Source organism: Syngnathoides biaculeatus, chromosome 15, assembly GCF_019802595.1.
Source record: "Syngnathoides biaculeatus isolate LvHL_M chromosome 15, ASM1980259v1, whole genome shotgun sequence".
Lineage (NCBI taxonomy): Eukaryota > Metazoa > Chordata > Actinopteri > Syngnathiformes > Syngnathidae > Syngnathoides > Syngnathoides biaculeatus.
The window spans coordinates 25,004,306-25,026,647 of NC_084654.1; the positions used below are offsets into that span (position 1 = coordinate 25,004,306).

A 22,342-nucleotide genomic window follows, 5' to 3' on the forward strand; every position below is an offset into this window, starting at 1 on the left:
TAAAAAAAAATGCCCAATTATCATACATGAAAACTCACCCCCCCCTCCCCCATATTTCTTCGGTAGTTCTGTCTCCCGGACTTGCACATAATCGCAGGGGAGGGTGAATTATTCTATTTCATTACAATGATTCTATAAGCGCCATCGCGTTACTGAATGGCAATCTGCGACCTCGTACTCCGGAGCGGTAGAGGCAGGTAGTGATGTTCCGAGACTTGGCGAGCCTTCGAAAACGGGAGGGTCGCGAATGGAAGATTGCTTCGTTTAGGGGGAGGGGCCAAAAATCATCACGTCCGCCGTACTACGTGACGGACTCGCCCCGATTTATATAATCGTGCGCTTGCATTTCTGTACGCGGCAGCAGCTTCTTTACTGTGCAGAAGGCTGGAAGAGAGATTGTTTAAAAACATGAATCGGTTCAAACCTTGAGAAAATGTTCTCTGAATTTAAAAAATAAGAAATTGTTACGCAAGCACATTCAGTGCCCTTGTCTTGTATCCACTCTCTGCCTACTTAATCCATCCCATTATTCCATTTTTCCGAAGTGACACAAAAACATTACACAACCTGCCGTATACTGATATTTTGGAATATTTTAGGCACACAGAATATATATAAAAATATACATAATACTAAAAATTTGATTGTACACTTTTTGAGAAATTATCTGGAAAAATACATTTTTCCCTCTAATTCCTAGTCATTCCTAAGAGACAAATATTGAATGATGATGTGGTCACACCAGTATTTTTCAAACTTTTATAAGATACAGTTGCCTGCAATTATGCATATGGCCAGCAGGTCATTTTGGAAGCACATGACGCTGAGAAATGAACCTTTTCTTGACGCAACCGTTCTCAAGTGGCACAATGCCTCACGTGGCCTCACGTGACGTCATCGGGCCAACTCTGGGTACATATTTTAAATGCTAAAAAGCATCATGCGAAGCCAGAATTCATTCCGTTGGGGTTTGAAATTAAATGACGTTAGTTTTAGAAAAATCAAGCTAAATGTTGCCCTTTACTTGCATTTGTTCCTTTTGATATTGCTATCTGTACGTTAGATCTTCGTCAGGCTCGGCGTTAGTACTTGTGAATTCATTTCATAAAACTCTGAACGTGGCATGTGTTGGACACTGACTTTCTGATCATGTTCTTTGCAGGCTCGAGCAATTTGGTGATTTGCCAAATGTGTGCTTTGAGATGGAGATTGAGGTTTCTTCTTCTAAGAATAAGAGCCCTCGTGGGAGTGAGTCACGTTCAAGTCAAATAGGCAAGAAAGCTAATTGTAGTACAGATGTGAAGGTAATTGTACTGCACTGCCTGGAAAAAAAATAAAGTGACGCACTGAATCTGCAAGAAGTGAAAAATAGAGTAAGACTTTATAAATGTATTTTTTGTACCATTTTGCGCGGCGCCAGGACCAGGATGACGTAGCGAACTTCACAGCAGTTCTCGCCCCAGTTCTGAGGCCTCTCCAAGCGGGAAATACACACGTGGCGACGCTGCAGGTCCTTCAGGTTGCACCTACGCGCGCACAGTGCAAGGATGTCAAGGCCTCATTTGCATAATCGCTCATCGGGTAATAACTGAAAAGTGGCCGGCGTCGGCCTACTCTACTGGAGGAGGCCTCGGATGAAGCAGCATGCGGATGTACTCACAGTATGCAGAGCCACGACTGCTGGTAGTGAACTCCCGTGTCGGTCGCCGTCACCCCCTGGATGGTCTCGGACAGAAGGTGGACTGGACGCAACCACATCGGCGCGACAACAACACGTAAGAAGCAGCAGAACAGGATACACGCGCACATGCACACTCACTTGAAATCCTAACAATCATGCAACACCCCAAACGTGTTCCAACATTTGATATCCTAACGCTTACTTGAAGTCTGATATGAATACCAGATCCTGGTCCAAAACTTTCATTAGAATCCTTAACCCTGTCAAAAACCCTCATTTAGAACCCCAAACTAGACTTGAAAAACTCATCTGTTGGAAATGAAAAAAAAAAACCTCAATCCTGATACCCCGAATTTGAAACCCTAACCCTTGTTTGAAAGATACTCAAAACCCTTATTTGAAACCTTAACCGCCACTTTGTGTGATCACCCGAATTTGAAACCCCAATGCAGATTTTTAAAACCCAATCTGTAATCTAACCCTGGCTGGCAAAATGCACAATATCATTTGCCGGTAACGAGGTGACGTTTAATTGGACGTCGGCTGTTTGGTCACTCGGCGACAGCGAAGCGGCGCTGGTAACATGCTTGGTTACGATTGGCCGGGAGAAGGTCCCCGTTCATGAATATTAATGAGGAACACTTTTGGCCCTTTCTCCGTCGGCGGGTCGGTTTGCTTTGATTTGATTTCGTTCGGGTTCGGTCCCCGTCGTCGCGCGCGCGCGCGCGGCGTCTTCCATTCACGGCGGAAAATGACGGCCATCGCCATGGCGACCGCTGGCCGGCGGGAAGGCGGAATGAGGCGGGCGACCGTGCGCTGATAAAAGAGCGCGAGCGGCGAGAAAAGGATGAGCCGCCCGCGAGAGCACCGGGGAGACCAACGACAGCCTTATCAAAACCGTCTTAGAAAAACGACTTCAGAAATTGTCGACGTGAAACGCCGACCAAGCCTTCAAACCTTCATTTGGAACCCGAAATGGAAACGCTAACTCACTCGGTTTTCAAAACCCAACTGGAAACCCTCATTTAAAACCAAAAGTCTACTCAGAAAGCTTTTTTTTTTTTTCTTTAAATCCCAATTGTGCCCGAAAACTCGACGTTGGCTGGCGCGCTGTCCTCCAGCTGTGTTAAAAAAGCAAGTTAAAAAAAAAAATAAATGAGGAAAAAAAGAAACCACAATTCATCACGTGGAACAGATTTACTCGCTGCTCGCTGATGGTTTTGCTCATGTCAGGATGCTCTGAACGCAAAAGAGAACAAAAGACAAAGAATGAAAAGAAAAAGCATAAAAAGAATAAAAAGAGGGGAAAGGGAGGGGGAAAAAAAGGAGTGACGAAAAGAAAAATGAAAGCAGTCAAAAAAAGAAAAGCAAAAAGAAGAACACATGAAATGCGGACGAGTCCTTTTCCCAAAAGGGGCTTTTTCCCCCCAGCAGGCCGATGGGAGGCGGCAACCTTTGAATTTCAGCACAAGGGAGAAGCGGGTCAGGGCAGCGGACGTCCCCAAACTGGACTTGCCGCCACACACGACAGTCGACTTTGTGGAGAAGATACGAAGCCCGTCTTCAAACCGGAACTCGCAACGCTGATCCTCCGCGGCCCAACACAGCTCCTCTCAGACCAATTGGAAACCCTAATCCTCATTTAAAAACGTGGACTTCCAACCCCAACTTTGACTTGAGAACCAAACACTGATTTGAAATTATGAGCCTATCTCGGAAAAAAAATAATGAAAAAATAAAATCCCAACCCTAAACCTAGTTTGAAAAGCTAATTTTAACTTTCAAATCAGGTAATCAAAATCCTGCCTCGAAACCTTCATCTCTTTAAAGCCTCGACTAAAAACCCTCAGCCGAGTTTGCAACCCAACCACCCCCCCCCACCTCCAGGCTTGAAACCTAATTTGAAAATCTAATCCTGATTTTGCACAAAACCCTAAATGAAAACCCCAAACCCGTCTTAAAAGCTGAAAACCCTCACCCTCCTTTGAAAGCCCAGATTTGAAACAATAAAAGCCAAAGCTTCACTTTCTCGGCTTGAAAACAAACGTGCGCGCTAATATGCCGTCGCATGGCGCTGGAGCCGTGCGGCAGGTTGAGGAGCATCTTTGGAGGTGACCTCAATAAAACCTCGCAATCTTATGCAGCCTCAGAGATTAACTGGCGATCTCACACACACACAAAAGAATGATTGTTTCCCTCATGGCCGGTGGAGGGCCCGTTGAAGGAGGTGATTAAATGAGACGAGGTGGCAGATGAAACACTTATCCTGTATGGGAGGCAGACGTCACTGGCCAATCAGAACGAGGCATGCTGGTGATGTCACACTATGTCCAGGAAGGGGGGGGGGGGGAGAAATCGGTGCCAAATCCGCGAGGACGCCGACCGTAGGACGGCAACGAGGTGGAGCGGTGCGGACGTGCGACGCTATATTGCAATTTTCGAACGGGAAAAGCTCGGATAAAGTAAACCGAGACTACGATGCTAATGTGTTGTGCTAACCTACCAATTATAAAAACAGCTTGAGAAACATGATGCTAACTTGTTGTGCTTAATGAAAACATTTAAACCAAGACATTTACACACTAATATACGATGAGGGTGAGAGACGTCACACTCACAATTATGAAAATCTTGTACATTTTCTCAGTAAACCAAAAAATAGCTGGCAGACCAAAATGACAAAAAATAAATAAGATCGTAACATGTTGCGCAATTCTATGTGCACATCTTACTTTACTAGTCTCCATAATCCAAAACAAAAACAAGAGGCTAATATACTGTGCTTAATGATTTTTTTTTAAATTATGTTCTCTTCTAAATAATCTCCATGAACCAGGAAGTAGTTCTAAATATATATATATATATATTTTCATGTTTTGTTGACAAATTGTCAACAAATTGCACTTTTAACTCCGGTTTTTGTCGGTAAAAGGCTAATTTGGCTGCAACCCAGGCGGGGAGGGGGGGTGGGGGGTTAAACCCCGGCGTCACGGGTGGAATGGCGCCGAGATGGGTGGAGACGGCAATGACGACGACATACGGACATTTTCGCTCCTCGCTTACCGTCATCAAAGAAAACAAAACTGTCTGCGTGCAAAAGAGAGGAAGAAGAAGCAAACGAGGGAGGAGGAGAAAGTCACAGGTCACAAAATTGAACATTTGCATTTTTTAAGGGTTAGTACAATGCAGATGAAGCAAAGGGAGAGCGCTGAAAAAAAATTGATAAATAGAATCGTAATTTGACACCCGAGTTGGAAACCCGAACCTTGGCTAGAAAGCCCAATTTCATTTTGTGATGCCAAAACAGAAACATACCAGTAAAAAGTGTGACGATAACCATAGAATAGAACAGGAAGTGGTCAAACTTGGATACAAACATTTTCCCGCCTCACAAATTCTGCCTGGCAACAAGAAATCACATAACCAGGCCAAAAATCATTTTGCGGCCATTCATCCTCTTACAAATTAGACGCTCCAGGCCGTGCGAATTCTGCCTGGCAACTGCTGACCGACAGGCATCGCGAGCAATTTGGTTACTAATTGGACGCATTTTCTTATCAGAAACGTCTCTAATTTGCCCTGTGATTATCTGCAAATGCAAATCTGCGGCAATATTTGCTTGCGTAACAGAGAAAGTGTTACATCACATCTGCGCCGCCACCGTCGCTAATTAGCTAGTGGCTGGATCTCGTCAGCTGCGATTGTTGCTGCTGCTAAGATGTTTCCTCGGGAGAGAAAAGCTGCTCGTTTTTGGGTCAAGTTAAAAAAAAAAAAAAAAAAAGTCTCCCCGACCAACGAGACTTTATTTCATTATTTCAGAGTCTCCCCCCATTAAAAAGTTGTGGAAAGTCCTATTTGAATATTATCCTCATGAATGCTGCACTGTCCTTCAATGGGTGACAACGCTCATACATCCTGTTAATGTTGCATAAATAGTTATGCAATCATGTGCACTAAGCAGCGGTGATTTTGCAAAAAAAAAAAAAAAAAAAAAAAAAAAAAAAAGCAGATAGAGCCTTTCTGCTTTCTGAACAGAAAAAAGTGATGAGTGGACCAAGAAAGCGCATCTTGGTTGTAATTTGTTGTTACTTTTTTTTTGTGCTTTATGAGTGGTGATTGCATGCCATAAATTCTGCCTAGCAACGTGTGGTCACGTGTCGAGGGAAAAACAACATTCCAGATACCATTTATTCTTTTTTTGTGCGGTTTAGCAACAAAATATGAAGTACGATTGTGACACAAATTCCACATTGCAAAAAGTGGTCACATGAACAGAAAGAAGCATCTGTGCTCCCATTTGTTCCGACAAATTTGTTTGGGGGGGGGACATGTTGTTGCCCCCATGAATTCTGCCTAGCAACAAGAGATCACATGGTCAGGAAAATTGAATCCAAACCATACTGGCCAGCTAACATGTCATTTTAAATTTAATTATGAAAGTGGATTGGCTGCAATTCTGCACGTGAAGGGCCTCTCCTCACAGGAAGGAGGCGGCGGTGGCGGCGGCGGCGGCGGCGCACGTCGGGAGACGAGGGCCGGCTTCCGTGTTAGAGAGGCGTTTGAGGACCTCAGCCAGCGACGGGTGACACCACTCAATTATCGCCTGGCTCACGTGTCAACGGCGCGGGCGAGGGACCGAGCGTCGGCCGGCCTTGCCCGCCGCCCACCTGGCGGCGGAACGTGACAGGCGGCCGTCACCTAGGGCCAAACCTTGCCCGGAGCGCATGTGATGGAATCTGCTTCTTGTCAACAAGATGCAATGCAGAGTTTGAGTTGAATTCCAGCTCAACACTTGACATAAATTTACTACGAGATTGTTTGAAATCCACAACGGTCTGTGGAACATTTTCACTCGTTAATGTAAATATTATAGATGCACACATTGACAGTTTCAAGGTAGTTGCGGCTAATTGCAGATAGTTGCAACGTGTTAAAGAAACGTGTACACAATTTCCTGTCATTGCAAAATACTGCATAGTTGGAACTTTTGAAGCAGTTCCAGATTGTTGCAGTGTTGCAATTAGTTCAAGATACTTGCAGATCTTCTCATGTCCCATATTTGCTGTTGTAGTTTTAGTTAGATGCAGAGTGCTGCAATTAAAAATATTTGGAGCTAGTTGGTTAACATATTTACAAATGTAGTTTCAGATTATTGCAGATCGTTTTGGACCATTTCGGATCGTTGTAGATCCTTTCAGAGAGTTACAGACAGATGTAAACAGTTGCAGATTGTCGCAGATGGATGTGATTAAATGCACTCGTAGATAATTGTGTAGCGGTGCAGATATTTGAAGATAGTTGCAGAATAGTTGTCGATAGATACAGCAGTTGCAGTGAGTGCTAGATAGTTGGAAACAGTTCCAGATGATTTCAAATAGTTTAAAATAGTTTCAGCTAATACGGTATTATTGTAAATGGCTTCAGATAATTGTAGCTAATTTCAAGTTGTAGCTCGTTTTACACAGTTTGACGCTTCCTAATTGAACACATTTATCAGCTAGATTTCTGGGTCATTTCAGATAGCTTTCAGTCGTTGTCAACATTTGCAGTCAACTACGGAGAGTTGCAGATTCCTTCACATGGTTGTTGGGAGAACTCACCGTTGACTTCCTGCGCGCCGGCATCAGTGAAGAGCAAACTCATGATGTCCTCAAAGTTCCACCCTGGCTCTGGGGAGCTGTATTCCTGTCCGACGTGTCTCAGCATCCTCTTCAGGACTTCGTCCAGCGTCGCCGCGGTCTCGTCCAAAAGGATGCTCGCGCAAGCCAGGAAGCCGTCGAGGTCCCGGTGGGGTCGGATCTCCTCCTCGAAGTTCATCAGCTTCACGTACTGCGCCAGGCACACGCGTTAGCATTGTTAGCATGCACCGTCTCAAAATGTCATCACCTTCACATTCTGCACCTAGACAACTGTATTACAAGACATTAGCATCGTGACTGTTAGCAACTTAGCGTACTCCTCAAAGTTCATTAGTTTTACGTACTGCACAACACGTTAGCATCAGTAGATAAATGGCCAGATGATTACAGCTACCTTGGTGTATGTTAGCAAGACAACGGAGAGAAAGTGAGCATTTTACATATCTCAGAAGCAAATTAGCTCCAAACACGAGACGTAATATATGGTACTACACTGGATGTTACCTTTGTAGGTGTTAGCCTGTTAGCATTTTGCCAATTTTCATTTGAAATTGTACACGAGTACGTACAAGGCATAACAGAAATGTCTTCTCTCTTAGTTATCACCTGTTAGCATTCCTTGTGTTTTTGACATAATTGGAAAATAAAGGTGATTTTAGTTCTCTACCTCAAAGTTCCTCATTTTTAAGTACAGTGCCACACCAAGTTAGTGTTATTAGCTAAGCTAGCAGAGCACTTCGTTTATTAGGTATCAGGTTGCTATATTTCACCACAGGAACTGCTAGCATCTTAGCATTGTATCTATCGGAGTGGCACAATAGCACGTAAAGTGAGGCATAAGTTGTCAATACTGTGGGTCCAAATGGGTCGTTAGCATGTGAAATGTGAGGATGGTCGATCTTAGCATGCTAACTGTTAGCACTTCCTCTCTGTTTGGGTTTTGATTCCATTGCGTTGCACGTATTCAGTCATTATACCTTGCTGTTACACAATATCTTCAATTGGACTCAATTCATTTTTTCCATTAAATAATACACAATGCCCCATACGGAATGAGCGAAAAAAAAACATTTCTCAATTTATGAAAAATGAAAAATTTTCGCCAGTTGGCCACCCAAAAAAAGTCAAAGGACTGGCTTAAGAATCCTTCGAGAGACGCTGGAAAGGACGGCCAGATGACTGCGGTTCGATAAAGGGCGCAGACCTTCAGTCCGCCGGCGCTCCCCCCTGAAGTATTGACTGAGGCATTGACAAAAATCCCCAAAGACGGGTGAAAGCCCCCCGCTGCTCTTTGCAAAACATGAAAGGATGTCTGTATGGAAGACATAGTGACACACTGCATTGTCACGTTGTGTTTATTTGCGTGTCTGGAGACGCGGGTGGGCGCCTATTTTGGGCTCTCGTCATCTGCGCGCATTTTCGGGGAAAAAAACAACATCGTCAGATCATGTGCAGCGTGCAGAACAAACGGAGCCGCTGCAGTGACAAACATCAAAAGTGCTCATTTGACGACAAACTGAGCTCACTTTACAAGAGTTGACATTTATACTACATAGACTGTGCCCCTATTTAGTGCTTTTGGAAAGTTAATAGTTTTAGAAATTTTCAGTAAATAATAGGGCTTCGCTTGTTACATCGCCAGCGGTGAAGTGTGATTTTACTACTCAGTTCCTGGAGAACTGGTGTTTATTCATGCCACGAGTCACTTCTCTCCGTATTCGATCAATATCGATGCTTCCTAAAGAGTTTGCATGATGTCACTCGGTCACAAGTCCGAAGACACGTTCCGGTTTCCTTTTTAGTTCAAGTTCATTCTTTGCACGGTCAGTAATCAATGGACATTCCCGACCCGTCAACCACTCGTACAATAATAGCCAATCAGACAGCCGCACGGTTTTGACACGCCCCTCTCGCCGTATCGTCCCACAAGCAATGCTGGTTGTCAGTAGCGTGCGCTTGGAAAAGTCAATGTTACGAGCAAAATGGTCCTCAGATGCGCTTGGGGAATGTGCAATTCTGATGAAAGATATCCTGCTAGGTCGATTCACTTTCCAAAGCCTAAAACACAGTTGACAAAGTGTCTACGATGGATTAAGGCTCGCGGAAGAGCCCACGTACAACTACGTGTGGACAAGATCAACAAACAGAAGGCCGTATGTTCGAAGGTAAGCGAGGGAGAAGTATCTTCTCGGAGTTTGATTGAATTATTATCAGTACTTTATACATTGCAGCAGAACAACTTTCACTTTGTGAGTGTATCACTAACCTGCTGAATGAAGTGTGTCATGTTTTATGCCGAAGAGTTGGATTAGTGATATGCAAATGCGCAATGTCACGCAAGAGAAATGTGTATTTGCCCATTTTGTATCACACGGGACGTTTAAGACACAGCACTGGGTTCCATTACGAGCCAAGTCAAACGAATACACCCACTCACCTATAAAGACGACAATGATATTACTCGTCATCTTTCCAAGTAAATGGTACTCACCCTGCTTTACATGCGCAGTACGATTCCACTATTTTATCCTGTTGGATTTCAATATGAAGTTTGCGAGGCATCAAAGGTTTTTGCATCGACCGCCAACATTTCGCTGTCCTGCTTCGTCCAAAATCTTAATTCCGTGAACATATCCTAGCGTGAAATAATTGAGACCTCTCTTGGACAAGTCTGACGCATTTGGCAAAAAATATTCTGCAATATTACATGGAATACGCAATAGAGAATCCACTTGAAACCTGTTCTGTTCTGTTCTGTTCAGTCGCCATTTTGGAAGCTTGTGGGAGATGGCAAATGTAGCTAAGGGGGGCGGAGCTTAACATCGCCGGTCGGAAAGGTCCATTGGCGCTACTTTATAGACGAATACAAAGCTGTTTGTTGGATGTGCTACATTGTTGACGTTTCCATGAATGAATAGGTTTCAAGATGCTACCAAAACATATCTATGCTATATCTATAAAACATAAGATACACATGTAAGCATATTGACATCGACACCAGACCAACAAATGCATTTACAAAGGCGAGTGTGCGTCGAGTTGTGCGCCTCAACATCTTTCCCGAAAGCCCTTTTTAAGGATGTGGCCGTTTGCATCTTTAGCGCGCCGCCCGCCAGCTCGTTAAAAGCACTTTTTATTCATGAAAGTGTGATTTGAGCCTCACCCTCCTGGACGTGTTGAGCAGAACGCAGCCAGAGTCGTTGCTCTCTGCACGGGAAGCAAAACAAACAATTAGGGGGAAAGTCGACCAATGCACACTTTTAGGCTACACTGTGATGTTTTAACAAGAGAACTTGAGAAGGAAAAAAAGTTAAGTTTGCAAGTAAAGATCCAAGTGATGTGCGGTGAGGCTCGTGGCTCGTGAGCCGCTGACGTTATTGGCAGATTGACAAATTCACCAATAAACTAAACAGAGTTTGCCATTAAATTAGCAACCTGACTTTAAAACTGAGAAAATTATGTTTTCTGCTTGAAGGGGATCTTCGGTCTTACTTTATGAATTGAATCCCATTTTCATTGCGTTTTTATTTGGAGTAAAAATTACAGAAATGCACGGACTGGAGCTGCCGCTTCATTCTGTTTTGTTTTTTAATTAATTCAGCAAACAATTGTGATAGCTCGGCATCCTGATGAGTTTATAATTACATGACGCAAAAAAAAAAAAAAAAAAAAGGAAAAAAAAAACAACACACAAAATAGTTTTTTGCCTTTATGAGGCAGAGTACCGGTCTGCCTCACGGTGCACTTTATCTCAATACAATACGTAATAGGCAGCCAACTATGGAAAATTACGACATATACGAATGCCTGAAAACATCACAATAAATTGGTAACATCAAGAGAGATAGAAAACAGGCCTTTGCTAATACAAAGCCTTTTCGCAATGTCAGGTGAGGCCGCTTGCTGCTACATTTCCTGTCGCCCATGTTTGAAAGCAGCAAATATGCAAATTCCGTCATTTTGACAATGTCATCATGGCCATTACTCTATTGGATTAAAAAAACAAAATCAAACTTAAGTACAGACCACCCTACCCTGTATATCTAGCATCCGTACATCCATATTTTTAGTCATTTGAATATATTCTGAAAAACTCTGCAAGGGTTTGGATTTTTTTTCCCCCAAACAAAAAAAAAAAATTATTCTAAATCACTGCAGCAGTGGCAAATGATAATTTTTAGAATTTTTTTATTATGATAAATCATGTGAACTTTTGACCATTTCTGGAAAATAAACTGATACGTAACTTTTTCAAGAACATATTTACATATGCGAGTATTTAGAAAATCTCTAAATATTTTTCTCTCGATTTTCCTTTATTTTCTCACCTGCATGGCAGCCGGCTGGGGATATTACATCACGAAATCTTGGAATTGCCTACTATTTCAAAGGCTTCGATATATCCAGAAATCAACTTGCATACACAAGCGGCTACGGCAGTTGAATAATAGAATTTACATCATGGCTGGAACTGCTGCTACAGAGCGGCCACATCGCAATCAAAGATCGTAATCAAAGCGAATCAGATCGGGAAGAAAAGGAGGAGATCTTTTGCTCCAAGAAAGCGACGACGACGCGGAGGGATCGTTGAGACGGGAAGCTGGCGCTCCGTTATCAGTTTTAATCCGCACGTGATTCCGAGCTTTGCGGTGATAAAAGACAAAAAAAAAAAAAAAAAAAAAGTCTGGCTACTGAGGGAAAACCTTTCATTGTGGCTGCCATTATGTAACGGTGCTTAGCGTCCACCGCGGGGGCGACGTTATTAGCTTCAGCGCGGGCTTCCCTCCGTGGCCTGTCGGGGAATCAATCGCAGCTTAAGGAAGACGTCTCTGCTGCATGACGGGGATTTTTTTAATTTTTTCCATTTCATTTTATTTTTTTCCACGTGGGGGTGCACGCGCCGTGACAGGCAACACGCTCTAATTGCTGTCAGGCGCGCGTGCTAAGAAGATCATTTTTACATCCGTAGAAGAAGATTAGTAACACGCCAGCGCTGATGTTGGGTAATCCTTTTTTAACAAAGGTGACAATGAAGGAGGGTCAGCAAAGGAGGAACCAACCAATCACACCATCACACATTCGCACCAACTCCAAATGCAAACTGAATCGCGATAAGAGACGTCTATTGACATGACATAACTAACTTTTATAATGTGATCTATGACCTGTAGGCTGCTATGACTGAATTTTTTGAAAGCGAAAGAGCACGAGTTTTGTGCACCCTCTGAAAACTGGAACAGTGGAATAGCTGAACTTGATTTGGGACTAATGACGGGCACTTTAAATGGTGGCAACCGTGTGCCAACTCTCATTTGACATGAATTGAATTTGAATAGGATATGTTGATTCTTAACACGTCGTCGCATCTTCAGGTAGGAGAGGGTGTGCACACTTGTGCAACCACGTAACCTCAGTTGCCGATCTTCGCTTCCTCTCGGAATGGAAAATGTTTGGAAATGATCTTTTTTTGCTCTCATTCTTTAATACGTCAAACCTGGCATTCAACAAGCGTGTGTAGACTTTCTGTATTCTTGCCAAAATCTGTTCATACTGCATTAGCGCTATCTCGTCACTACAAACACTTTGGATGCGGCGATGAAAAGCAGTCATATATCACGGGGGACGTTTATATTCGAAATATTCAGTCGACGTTTCCCCGTCCAACGGGAAGTGTCAGATTTATTTGCGCGACGACCTTTGGGCGAACGATAAATCTGCGGCCAACGAGGCGACACAAAACGACGACTCAGTCGCGTTTGACAAAATGACGAGTCAATAATATTTGACGGCGATGAGGTGGGAGCACACGAGCCCGTCCTCACGTCCTTCCTTTGACTTGCCGCCGTCGATCTCGCACGCGTAACGTAAAGTTAGCGTCGTCGTCCGCGCTCGCAAAGGTCGACGCGGGGAGGAAATATAAAACGAAAGCGAGGGCAGAACAACGCAAGAATGCTGACAAAAAAGCCGCACGGTAAGAGCTTGGCTCACACCTCCGAAAATTTTTCCAATGATTAGGTATCATTCCATTGATGAATCGAATAATCGGTCAACATTTGACATTAACGCAGGGTCTTTTTCCAATTACTGTTGATTAACCAATTATTCTTGTTCCTTAGTTATTATTCAAAGAGGAAACAAAGAAAGTGATCTTTTCCACTCATATAAACAAAACAAAACAACAACAACAAAAAAAGTCTCATCGGATTTGCTTTTGACTGAACATTTGCATTTCCCGATGCTCAGTTCCTGATTTTGTCCGAAAACGTATCGTCGCGTTTGAAACTCGCGGGCGTGCACCTGGGACCGTTACTGTGGCAACCATTGACCTGCGGGGGGGGGGGGGGGGGGCGTTCAAGGGTCCAAATGGTGTGCACCTGCAACCGAGGAGCCGTCAAGACTTGTCATGCCGTCTCCATGGAAACAGCGCAGCAACACGGTGGGAACGATGTCAAAAGTTTTTTTGTTTTTTTTTTCCGACGCAAACGCCACTGAGCCTCGTTTACGGTTAAATATTGTGTACATAACGGAGCGGTGGTCTGTGCGTTTCTGTACGATTGTGTCTGTCGAAGTACGTATGAGTGAGAGCACGTGTCGGCGTGTGTGCGTGCACGTGTGTCTCCGAGTGTTTTTTGTCCGCCTGCTTGCGTGTCAGACTGAGTGTGCGCATCTATGCGTGTTATTATTTCGTTGGTTACAGTTTAGTTGCAAACAAACACACACTTTATTCAGATGCTGACCCACATATGCACAGAGGAAACACGCCTTTGCGCGACATCGCACGGCCCCAAAAATAGTTATGCTAATTTTACTAGCGTCAATCACAAGACGACTGCGAGGAGTCTAAAGAACTTAAAAGACCTTCGCCAAGGCCAAACGCTCCCAATTTAGAGCGACGGCATCAGAATGAGACAACAAAAGCTTATTCAAGCCCGCTTGGATCACACCGAGTGTTAGCATCTCTGAGAATGTTAGCATGACATTAGCGTTTGTAAGGGTGTTAGGATTCTTAAATGGGTTCATGTGGCTAAATGACTCATTTTTGAGTCGGGCCTGCTGCACGCAGGATTATTCAAATCTCAAGATTATCTGTAACAGACCCCACACATCGAGACAAACAAATCTGGCATTTAACAGTCGCGCTCCGTTAATCTGCGCACAGAACACTCCAAACAAAGATTCTGTTTCTGCTACCGATCTCGAGAGAGTCCTCCAAGTGAGAAGGCACGTGATCGGACAAAAACGACGAACAAACCCTCCCCGAGGGACGGGAGGTGGCGACAACGTCAATAAAACGACTTGCTATGGAAGATATTTGTTGCCGTCTGGCGATCCCGCTTAGAAGCATTCAAAATCAGGTAGGAACTTTGTCTGTTTTCAGAGCACATCTTTGCTCGTCAATCAGGGCATTTCTTGATTGGCCACATTTGGCTTCACGTCACAATTTCTGGCTCTGGTCTTCAATATGCAAGATGGTCGGCCCCGACCCGTTTCAGACACGATAACCGGGACGGGTTCGGAGCCTTTGTTGCGCCATGAGTGTTCCCGCAACGTCTTTATGTCTCAAGTGACCGTCGTACTGGAGCGGATCCAACTACCTCGGACAAACTCCTTGTACGTTTCTGACGTACTTGGCGAGTAACGATGATTGACTTAGGTCTTAACACCCCTGCGACTAAAGGATACCCGTCAGGACAAGACATACGATTGCCTGTCAACGTTGTGACAAAAACGGACCGATTATCTTTGTTGGCAGGTCTTGAGTTTGCATACGTCACGGTGTTATGATGTTACAGAGAGCAAACCGACCTGAGCCAGGGGTGACCTGGCTGCCGTAAAGTTGGACGTTGTCGGCGCAGGCGATGGGCGAGTCCTGGACCTCCTGCAGTTCCTCTTGATCGTCGTCCAGGTCCACCTCCCGCTGCTCTGAGGACACCAAGACACAGCGTCAGCGTTCGCCGGCGTTGCATTTGCAAAATATTTTTGCGCGAGCCGGCGTCTCATGAACTTCGGTTTGCATTTTGAGCGGTTATCACGTCGTACATTTCGGTCAAATTTTGTACGTGGCGTGAGTGCAAACAGAACAAAGAAAAAAATTTACTCGTATATTCTGTAAAACAATGTGAAATGTTTTGCTAGTATTGCAAGTGTTAGCAGGCTTTGCTAGCCTGCGTAGTCTTTTGCTAAGCTAACTAGGCTAACTCTCAGTTGCATTGTTTGGACCTTGCTATGGATAGGTTTCCAATTGCGCCATCTTGTGTGTCAGAGGTCAGAGAACACAGGCGATAGGTGAAGCGTGAAGTTTTTTTTTTTCGATCGTTAATTTATCCGATTGGTCTAAGGACTGCGGTGACGTCATTGGAAACCTATCCATTGCTTGTAATTGATAGTAACTAGCGAGCTAAAAGCGTCACTAGTCTCTGTTACTCTGTGTATGCTCAGTTAGCGTTGCATCCTGGTGCATTGTAGGCGAGAGAGCAAGTTCCAGTCCAAACTCACCCATTTCCTGAAAGAAGTATCCGTTCTTGGACATGGCACAGGGAGGCACCTCTGCGGGAAGAAAGAAAAACAACATCTGCATTCATGTGACCTGCAGGGTGGCGAGCTACATGATGATGACATCATCATCATCAGCGTCATAAGAGAAAAGAAAGTGCAACAAACTGCTTCATATAGCTATGATGCAATGACGATATCATTGCCAGTGTTGGGAAAGTTCATTTTCTACGTGAACCTTTTAAATTCATACTTTGGGATTAAACACATGTCCCAAAAATGTGCTAGCCGATTGTTTTTTTGTTTTTTTTTACCCAATGTGCCGCGAACACTACTAGCGTCAAAATGATAATTTCTTTATTCTCATTGTTGCCGTCCATCCAGGCTACAGTCGAAGCCAGCTGGAACCTCCACCCTACAATCTCAAAACGAAAAAAAAACTTGTTGCTTCGATGCTCTTTCTCGGAAGGAGGAATAGAAACAAAAACAGACTTAATGTGCAAACAAAAACTCAGTAAGATGGGAAGGAGATTGATAACTTTGCATTCCTCCTATATTAACAAAATATTTCATCTGTTATATTCTATACTAAAATAAACTCCATATGATGATTGTCAGTTTTAACTAAAGCATTCTGATACAAATACTGTAATAATTTTCAGAGTACTCCAATTTTCCAATGACCTATTACAAAAGGCCTCGAGGTATTTACACAGCGTCCCTGTGAGGTGTGGTGACCTACAAGTGCTAAAAATTGCTCAAACATAACCATAACTATGGCGAAGGTCAGCATGGCTAACAATAACTAGTATTGAGCATTGACTTGAATTTACTTTGCTCAATATTGCATTCTTCACCTTAAATTAACGACAAAAAACTGTTAAACATTTTTGGCTAAGAATTAAACAAAAACTCAAAAATCAACAAAGCCGATGTGATCCCCCCCATGATGTGATCACTCATCACTCATCTGGAAGTGATCGACCCGTTCGCCGAGCTTCCAGTGGCTAATGTCGCTTTAAATGTCGCCGACCTGGAAGGTGACATTTTATAAATGCCGATGGGGGAAAAATGAAACCGGTCATTTTCACCTTAACCTCGCCGAAGTGTCGAAGCTGTCACACTGTACGACGGCGAATTTTACTCAAACTAAATGGAGTCGAAATACGAAAAGAGAACAACAAAATTACCAACTGGTACCTTAATGAGTTTGGTGTCAGACTGACTTTAGACGTTCTTGGCCTCAGGCACCACATTAGTAACAGCTAAACTGACACGATATAAACAATTTTTCCTTACGATATCCACCGTAACACTTCAAGGCACTCCACGGACACGCAACACTATGGAGTGATCATATGTCAAAGTCTACTAGAACAAGAACATGGACAGAGGCGAGACTCTTGCGGTCTAGTCCATACGAGATTGTGGAGCCACCACACGGGCGCTGGAACATAAATGTGGACAATTTTTTTTTCCCCAGCCACCGCAACATTTTGGAGTGATCCCATGTCAGACTTTAACAAAATTTAAACAATGGATTCACAGTCATGGACCAATCACAAATCATCTACTTCAACGTAAAAAGACAACACTGTGGTACGACCGCCACGTGAGGGACTAGTACAAGCGACATTGTGGAAAAACCACGTCAGTCTCCAGTGGAAGCACACAATAGAGTGTTTACTGAGACGCAAAGGTGGATACACACCACCTTTATAGTGATCAGATGGGTGTACATCGTCGCACACAACATTGTGGGGTGATTACATTTCAAAATTCAAAAGGAACATAAAATTGTGGAAGCAAACAATGTTATGGTGTGACAACGCTGTGGAGAAAACACAAGTCAAAGTCCACTGGAACATAAACGCACACGATGTTGGGGAGCAACCACTTGTCAACATCCGCTCCATCCGACAATGTGGCGCCACCACGTGCCAGAGAATACCAAAATATACGGACGACACAACATTGCCGAGCAACCCTGTTTCAGAGTCGACTCCAAAAAAAAAAAATAAACATGAACACACACAACATTGTGGATCGGCGTCATTTAAGCATCTTGACGCGGCTCTGCAAACTTTCACGGGGTTTCTGTACTTTTGCGGGATGTGTGCGTGTGAGAGAAGCTCTGGAATGCGCGCGCGTACGTCGGAGTGACTTTTTCCAAATGTGTAAATAGTGTCAAATTCGATAGAACGCCGCCTCTGGCGCAAAAATAAATCTTCAAGCGCAAAGTTAGACTGCGGCGTGCAACTTGCCCTGCAGGAGTCGACATCAGTCACTTGGAGACTAAACAAACATCAAAAGGGACGCAGTCACCCTAAAAACAGGTTTCCACCACAAATCTTTCACATTACGAGGGAGACGTATTTCGAGGCGTTGCCCTTGAGTTTATTTGGTCATCCGGGGGGGTTGGGGCGGATCCTTTTTGTCGGCTAATTGTGCCCGCGGGCGCTCAGGGTACGAGAGGCAGGGAATACCTCGTGCCCGGAGCGCAGCGACATTTTTGCTTGATTGAGCAGAGGAGCCACATTTTGGCCTGCAGCAACGCCGGCACTGCGCTAGCACGCTAACTACACATGTAGAGAAACTGTACTGACATGTCAAGGTATGAGGAGGAAAAAAGACTGTGCCAATAGCACACAGGTTTCAATGTACACCACATACTTTGCTTGTGGGACACAATATTAGGTACATGCTGAGTCCAATACGAAACGCTGCGTGTAGAACTTTAAAGTCGGGAGGTCGTAATTACCACAGTTTGTCTGCACATCAGCAGGACCAAAGGGGAAGTAGGAAAAACAGCATCTTGAAATCTTGGGGGGGGCCAAACGGGCCAAGCAAGAAATGAGACAATGTCAACGCGGAGCTGCTTTGATTCCAGTGATGAGCGGAAACGCAATATGCAGCGTCCAACAAATATTCACAGCCATCAGTGGACGCACACCCATATTTAGTGAAAAATTTTCCACTCCCTGGACTTTTGGGTTTGAACTTAAAGACGAGACAAAGATGAACATTTCAGTTATTTATGCTTTGCACTTTTTGGTAGAATTTAAAACAAAGATGTCTAGTCTAAGTTTTTTTTTTGTTTTTTTAAATATTGCAAATCTGAAAACCAGTTTAATAAACAGGTTTAAGGACATTTAAAGTATTGGAGTTTAAGTTCAAAATATAACAAATATTTTCCCTTTTACTGCAAATCAATATTTGGTCCAAATATCGATGATCAGCCTCCCCGACAACTAAAAAACAAAAAAAAGAAAAAAAAAAAAAAAAAACTTATCGGTCACATTTTTACGTCACATTTTTGTCATCGGCTTGTTCCAAAATTATTATTATTTTTAAAATCTACAATGACAATTTCACACAATGAAACTACAAACGTACGCTTTTCCTGATTTTATCTTCCATCCTTAAGCATTTTTCTTCACGCGCCGAAACATGATACCGTCGGGAAGCTGTAGCATTAGCCTTAATGCTAACAAACAACAAGACAAGCGTGTGGTTGCCATGGCAACTACAGATGCACTTTTTCTCACCAGTGAAGCATCCAGATGATTTTTGAAGGAATACTTTTACAGTTATATAACTCCCTCTTGTCGTTTTGACGAGTTTAGCGTCGCTAGCCTCCGCTTGATTTGACAACGACAACAAGCGGAAGCTCGGAGGCTGCGAAAATATTTTAGCGCGGGCTGAATGGCGCATTATTCGACGGATGTTTCCATCCCAACAACCTTGAAGTGCCATGACTCACAAGTGATGAACAGGAGATAAAAAAAAAGGAAGAAAAATAAATTTGTTCCCGCACGCCCAGCAAAGCATCATTGTGATTGAGCGACGCAGCCTTGAAGCTAACGCTAATGTTTTGAGATGTTTGTACTCGCTAAAAAAAAAAAAAAAAAAACGAAAACAAATTTACATTTCCATGAAAACAAAGCGAGCCGAGCAAATATCTGCCAGAGCAACAGGGGGCGCTGTTGCCACATTTAAGACAGTGGAAGTAGTTGAAATGCGCCATACACAATGTAATAATCACATTTCTTTTGACATGAGTCACATGACAATCACCCCTTTTCAATGTTTTTCCACATCATTTCTTGTTTTTTGCAAGAGTTTTGTTTTAAACTGTAGTTGCTGCACTAAACTTCGTCATTGAACTTTCGATTCAAACCGTCAGAAATAACGACATGAATTAAGATACGCCTGCGTTATTTCAGTGTTTTTGACATTTGAGCAGAAAAAGTGCAGAACTTCTGGTTGGGATGAGAAGCTCACGTTGACGTCGCCGTTGGAACGCGACGTCGCTTTCTGTCAGTCGGGTGCTTTCTCATCATTTTGGCTGTTACGCCGCAATGCCAAAAATAAATACAAAAGGAAAAGGTTGTGAAATTTTACATATTTAAACTATTGATTATCAAATCATTTGCCAAAACAACGGGAAAAGTAAACAAAGCTAGGCCTCCCTCCAAATGGTTCAACAGTGAGCCAAAATATCCGTGACGCGTTTTCACACGAAACCCTGCCTGCTAAGAAGAACTACGGCGGCACGTGAAGATCAAGAACAGTCATCGGCCATCTTTTTGCAGTAAACCTCCAAATTTCAGAAGCGCCACAACTGTGGGAATGCGAAACTAAAATGGCTCTTTCCTCTCGTCCACGTCATGCCAACGAGCCAGCCAGCCAGCGAGCGCGCGCCGGTTTTTCCTTCTCCGCGTTTTTGCTCTTTTTTTTTTTGCGAGCAGGCTTAGATGTCGTACTGCGCACGTTTCGTGCAGTGCGGACGCCGCATAACAACACGAGGCATTTTGCCCTCACGGGAAGAAAGACGCCGCGACGCAAATGAGAAGCGGCCAGCGAGGGGAACTGGTGGGGTTTTGTGCTCGGTGGTAGCGGAGGAGGGAAGGAGGAGAAGCGGGGGGGGCGCAAGAAGCAAGAAGACATCGCCGGCGCCTGGATTTAATTGAAGCGAGGCAGGAAGAGAATGTGTCAGCAATTAGCAGGAATTCCCTTGCCTTGGTTCTCACACACACACACACACACGTCGTGTCACATTAAACCTTTATTAGTAGTAAAGCAATGTTTCTAAGTCTCATTTCAAAATTCTTCGCTGTCATTGGGGGGAAAAAAAAAAAAAAGTTAACCACTGTTTAGACTAAATTGCCAAAACAAAAAAGACACTCGGTCTTAACTTTAATGGCAAAGGTAAAGTGCAAAGTTTAATTACGTTACGCTACAGTTTTTAACTGTCACAAGTATAAAAATTTGTGTCCCACTGTTTATAAAGAAATGCAAAAACTATAAGACAATGTCTCAACTTTGATGACAAAAGCACAGTGAAACGTTTACACTTTGCTTCACTTTAACATTTTGAACTTATACAAGTGTAGAAAAAAATAAGTTAACCACTCTTTAGAGCAAAATGTAATAAGACTCTGCCTAAACTTTAATGACAAAGGTGTAGTCAAAAATAAACTATATATGATTGATGCGTTTCATTTTTAGCATTCTTATGTTACAGTGTAAAAAAAAAAAAAAAAAAAAATAGTTCCACAGTTTATAGTGAAATATGTCAACGAGGCACTTAACTGTCATGTCGAAGCCGAAATGCACCAGCTAATGTCATATTTTCAACCATTTTTAATTGTGTTATAGTACAATTGAAAGTAGGGCTGTGGCGAATTTCAAGGACTTAAGAGGACGACAAAAAAAAAAAAAAAAAATTGGGGGATTTTTTTTTTTTCCTGCCTCAGGGGGGATCAGCTTATCGGAGTGAATTTGAATCAGTTTGCACGCGCAGTCGCTGTCCGTCAACGGCGGGAAAGACGACGCGAGGTGCACGTCTTCCACTCGTGGAGCGGGAAAACGCACCCAAAACACAACAAAGAAGAAAATGGCGGCGACGTCAATGGAGATAAATGTGCGGCAAAAATGCATTTCAGACTGAGCAGAAAGGTGGAGGGCAAATTGCTCCTACTTAGCACCGACTGCGACGGGCTCGTTAGGCTGCCATATTTGGATTTGTACAGCACTGCAGTCACGGTGTGCATCTCTGAACCCCGGCGAGTCCACCGTTCAAAGTCCGAACTTTGAATCGCCATCATTCTTCCCGCCGTTGCGTCGACTGTTTTGGCTCCTTGTTGCCGATTTGATTGACAGCTGCGGCTTTGGTCGACAATGCGGATCCGTTCGGTCCGTTTGGAGCCTGCTTTTTCCACCTTCGAGTCCTCATTCGGCACGTCAAGTTTGCAGCCAATTTAGCCACGCGTCTTCCGCGGCATCCCGTGACGACGACGGCCACAGTCGACATCAATTAAGCTTCGACGCGTTCCCAGCTACGCATTACTATTAGAATATTGGTCCGCGGTAGGCCTTTATGTCACATACTAAAAAAAGTGCTCGCTGATCAAGTGAAAGTCCATAACAAAGACTCTCTGCCTTGTTTTAAACGAATGCTTTATTTACTTAAAAGAAATGTTAAATATCAACTGAAATGTGTTTAGATTTGTTTTATTCGTTGGCG

The 22,342-nt window shown here is 43.6% G+C and overlaps 1 protein-coding gene across 6 annotated transcripts in view; it reads right to left on the reverse strand.

Moving 5' to 3' along the window:
* The window catches only part of slc4a11 (solute carrier family 4 member 11), a 53,145-nt gene that overhangs the window by 18,296 nt on the left and 12,507 nt on the right, over nt 1–22,342 (reverse strand). For 3 of the 6 annotated variants that reach the window (XM_061844017.1, XM_061844020.1, XM_061844021.1), the window contains 6 exons: nt 15,817–15,867; nt 15,127–15,238; nt 10,484–10,527; nt 7,282–7,510; nt 1,661–1,742; nt 1,403–1,526 (listed from right to left, as the gene is read on the reverse strand). In XM_061844017.1, the coding sequence (XP_061700001.1) occupies nt 1,403–1,526; nt 1,661–1,742; nt 7,282–7,510; nt 10,484–10,527; nt 15,127–15,238; nt 15,817–15,867 (642 nt within the window). Of the gene's footprint in view, nt 1–1,402; nt 1,527–1,660; nt 1,743–7,281; nt 7,511–10,483; nt 10,528–15,126; nt 15,244–15,816; nt 15,868–22,342 lie in introns of all 6 variants that reach the window. The other 3 variants (XM_061844016.1, XM_061844018.1, XM_061844019.1) reach the window with 1 other exon arrangement.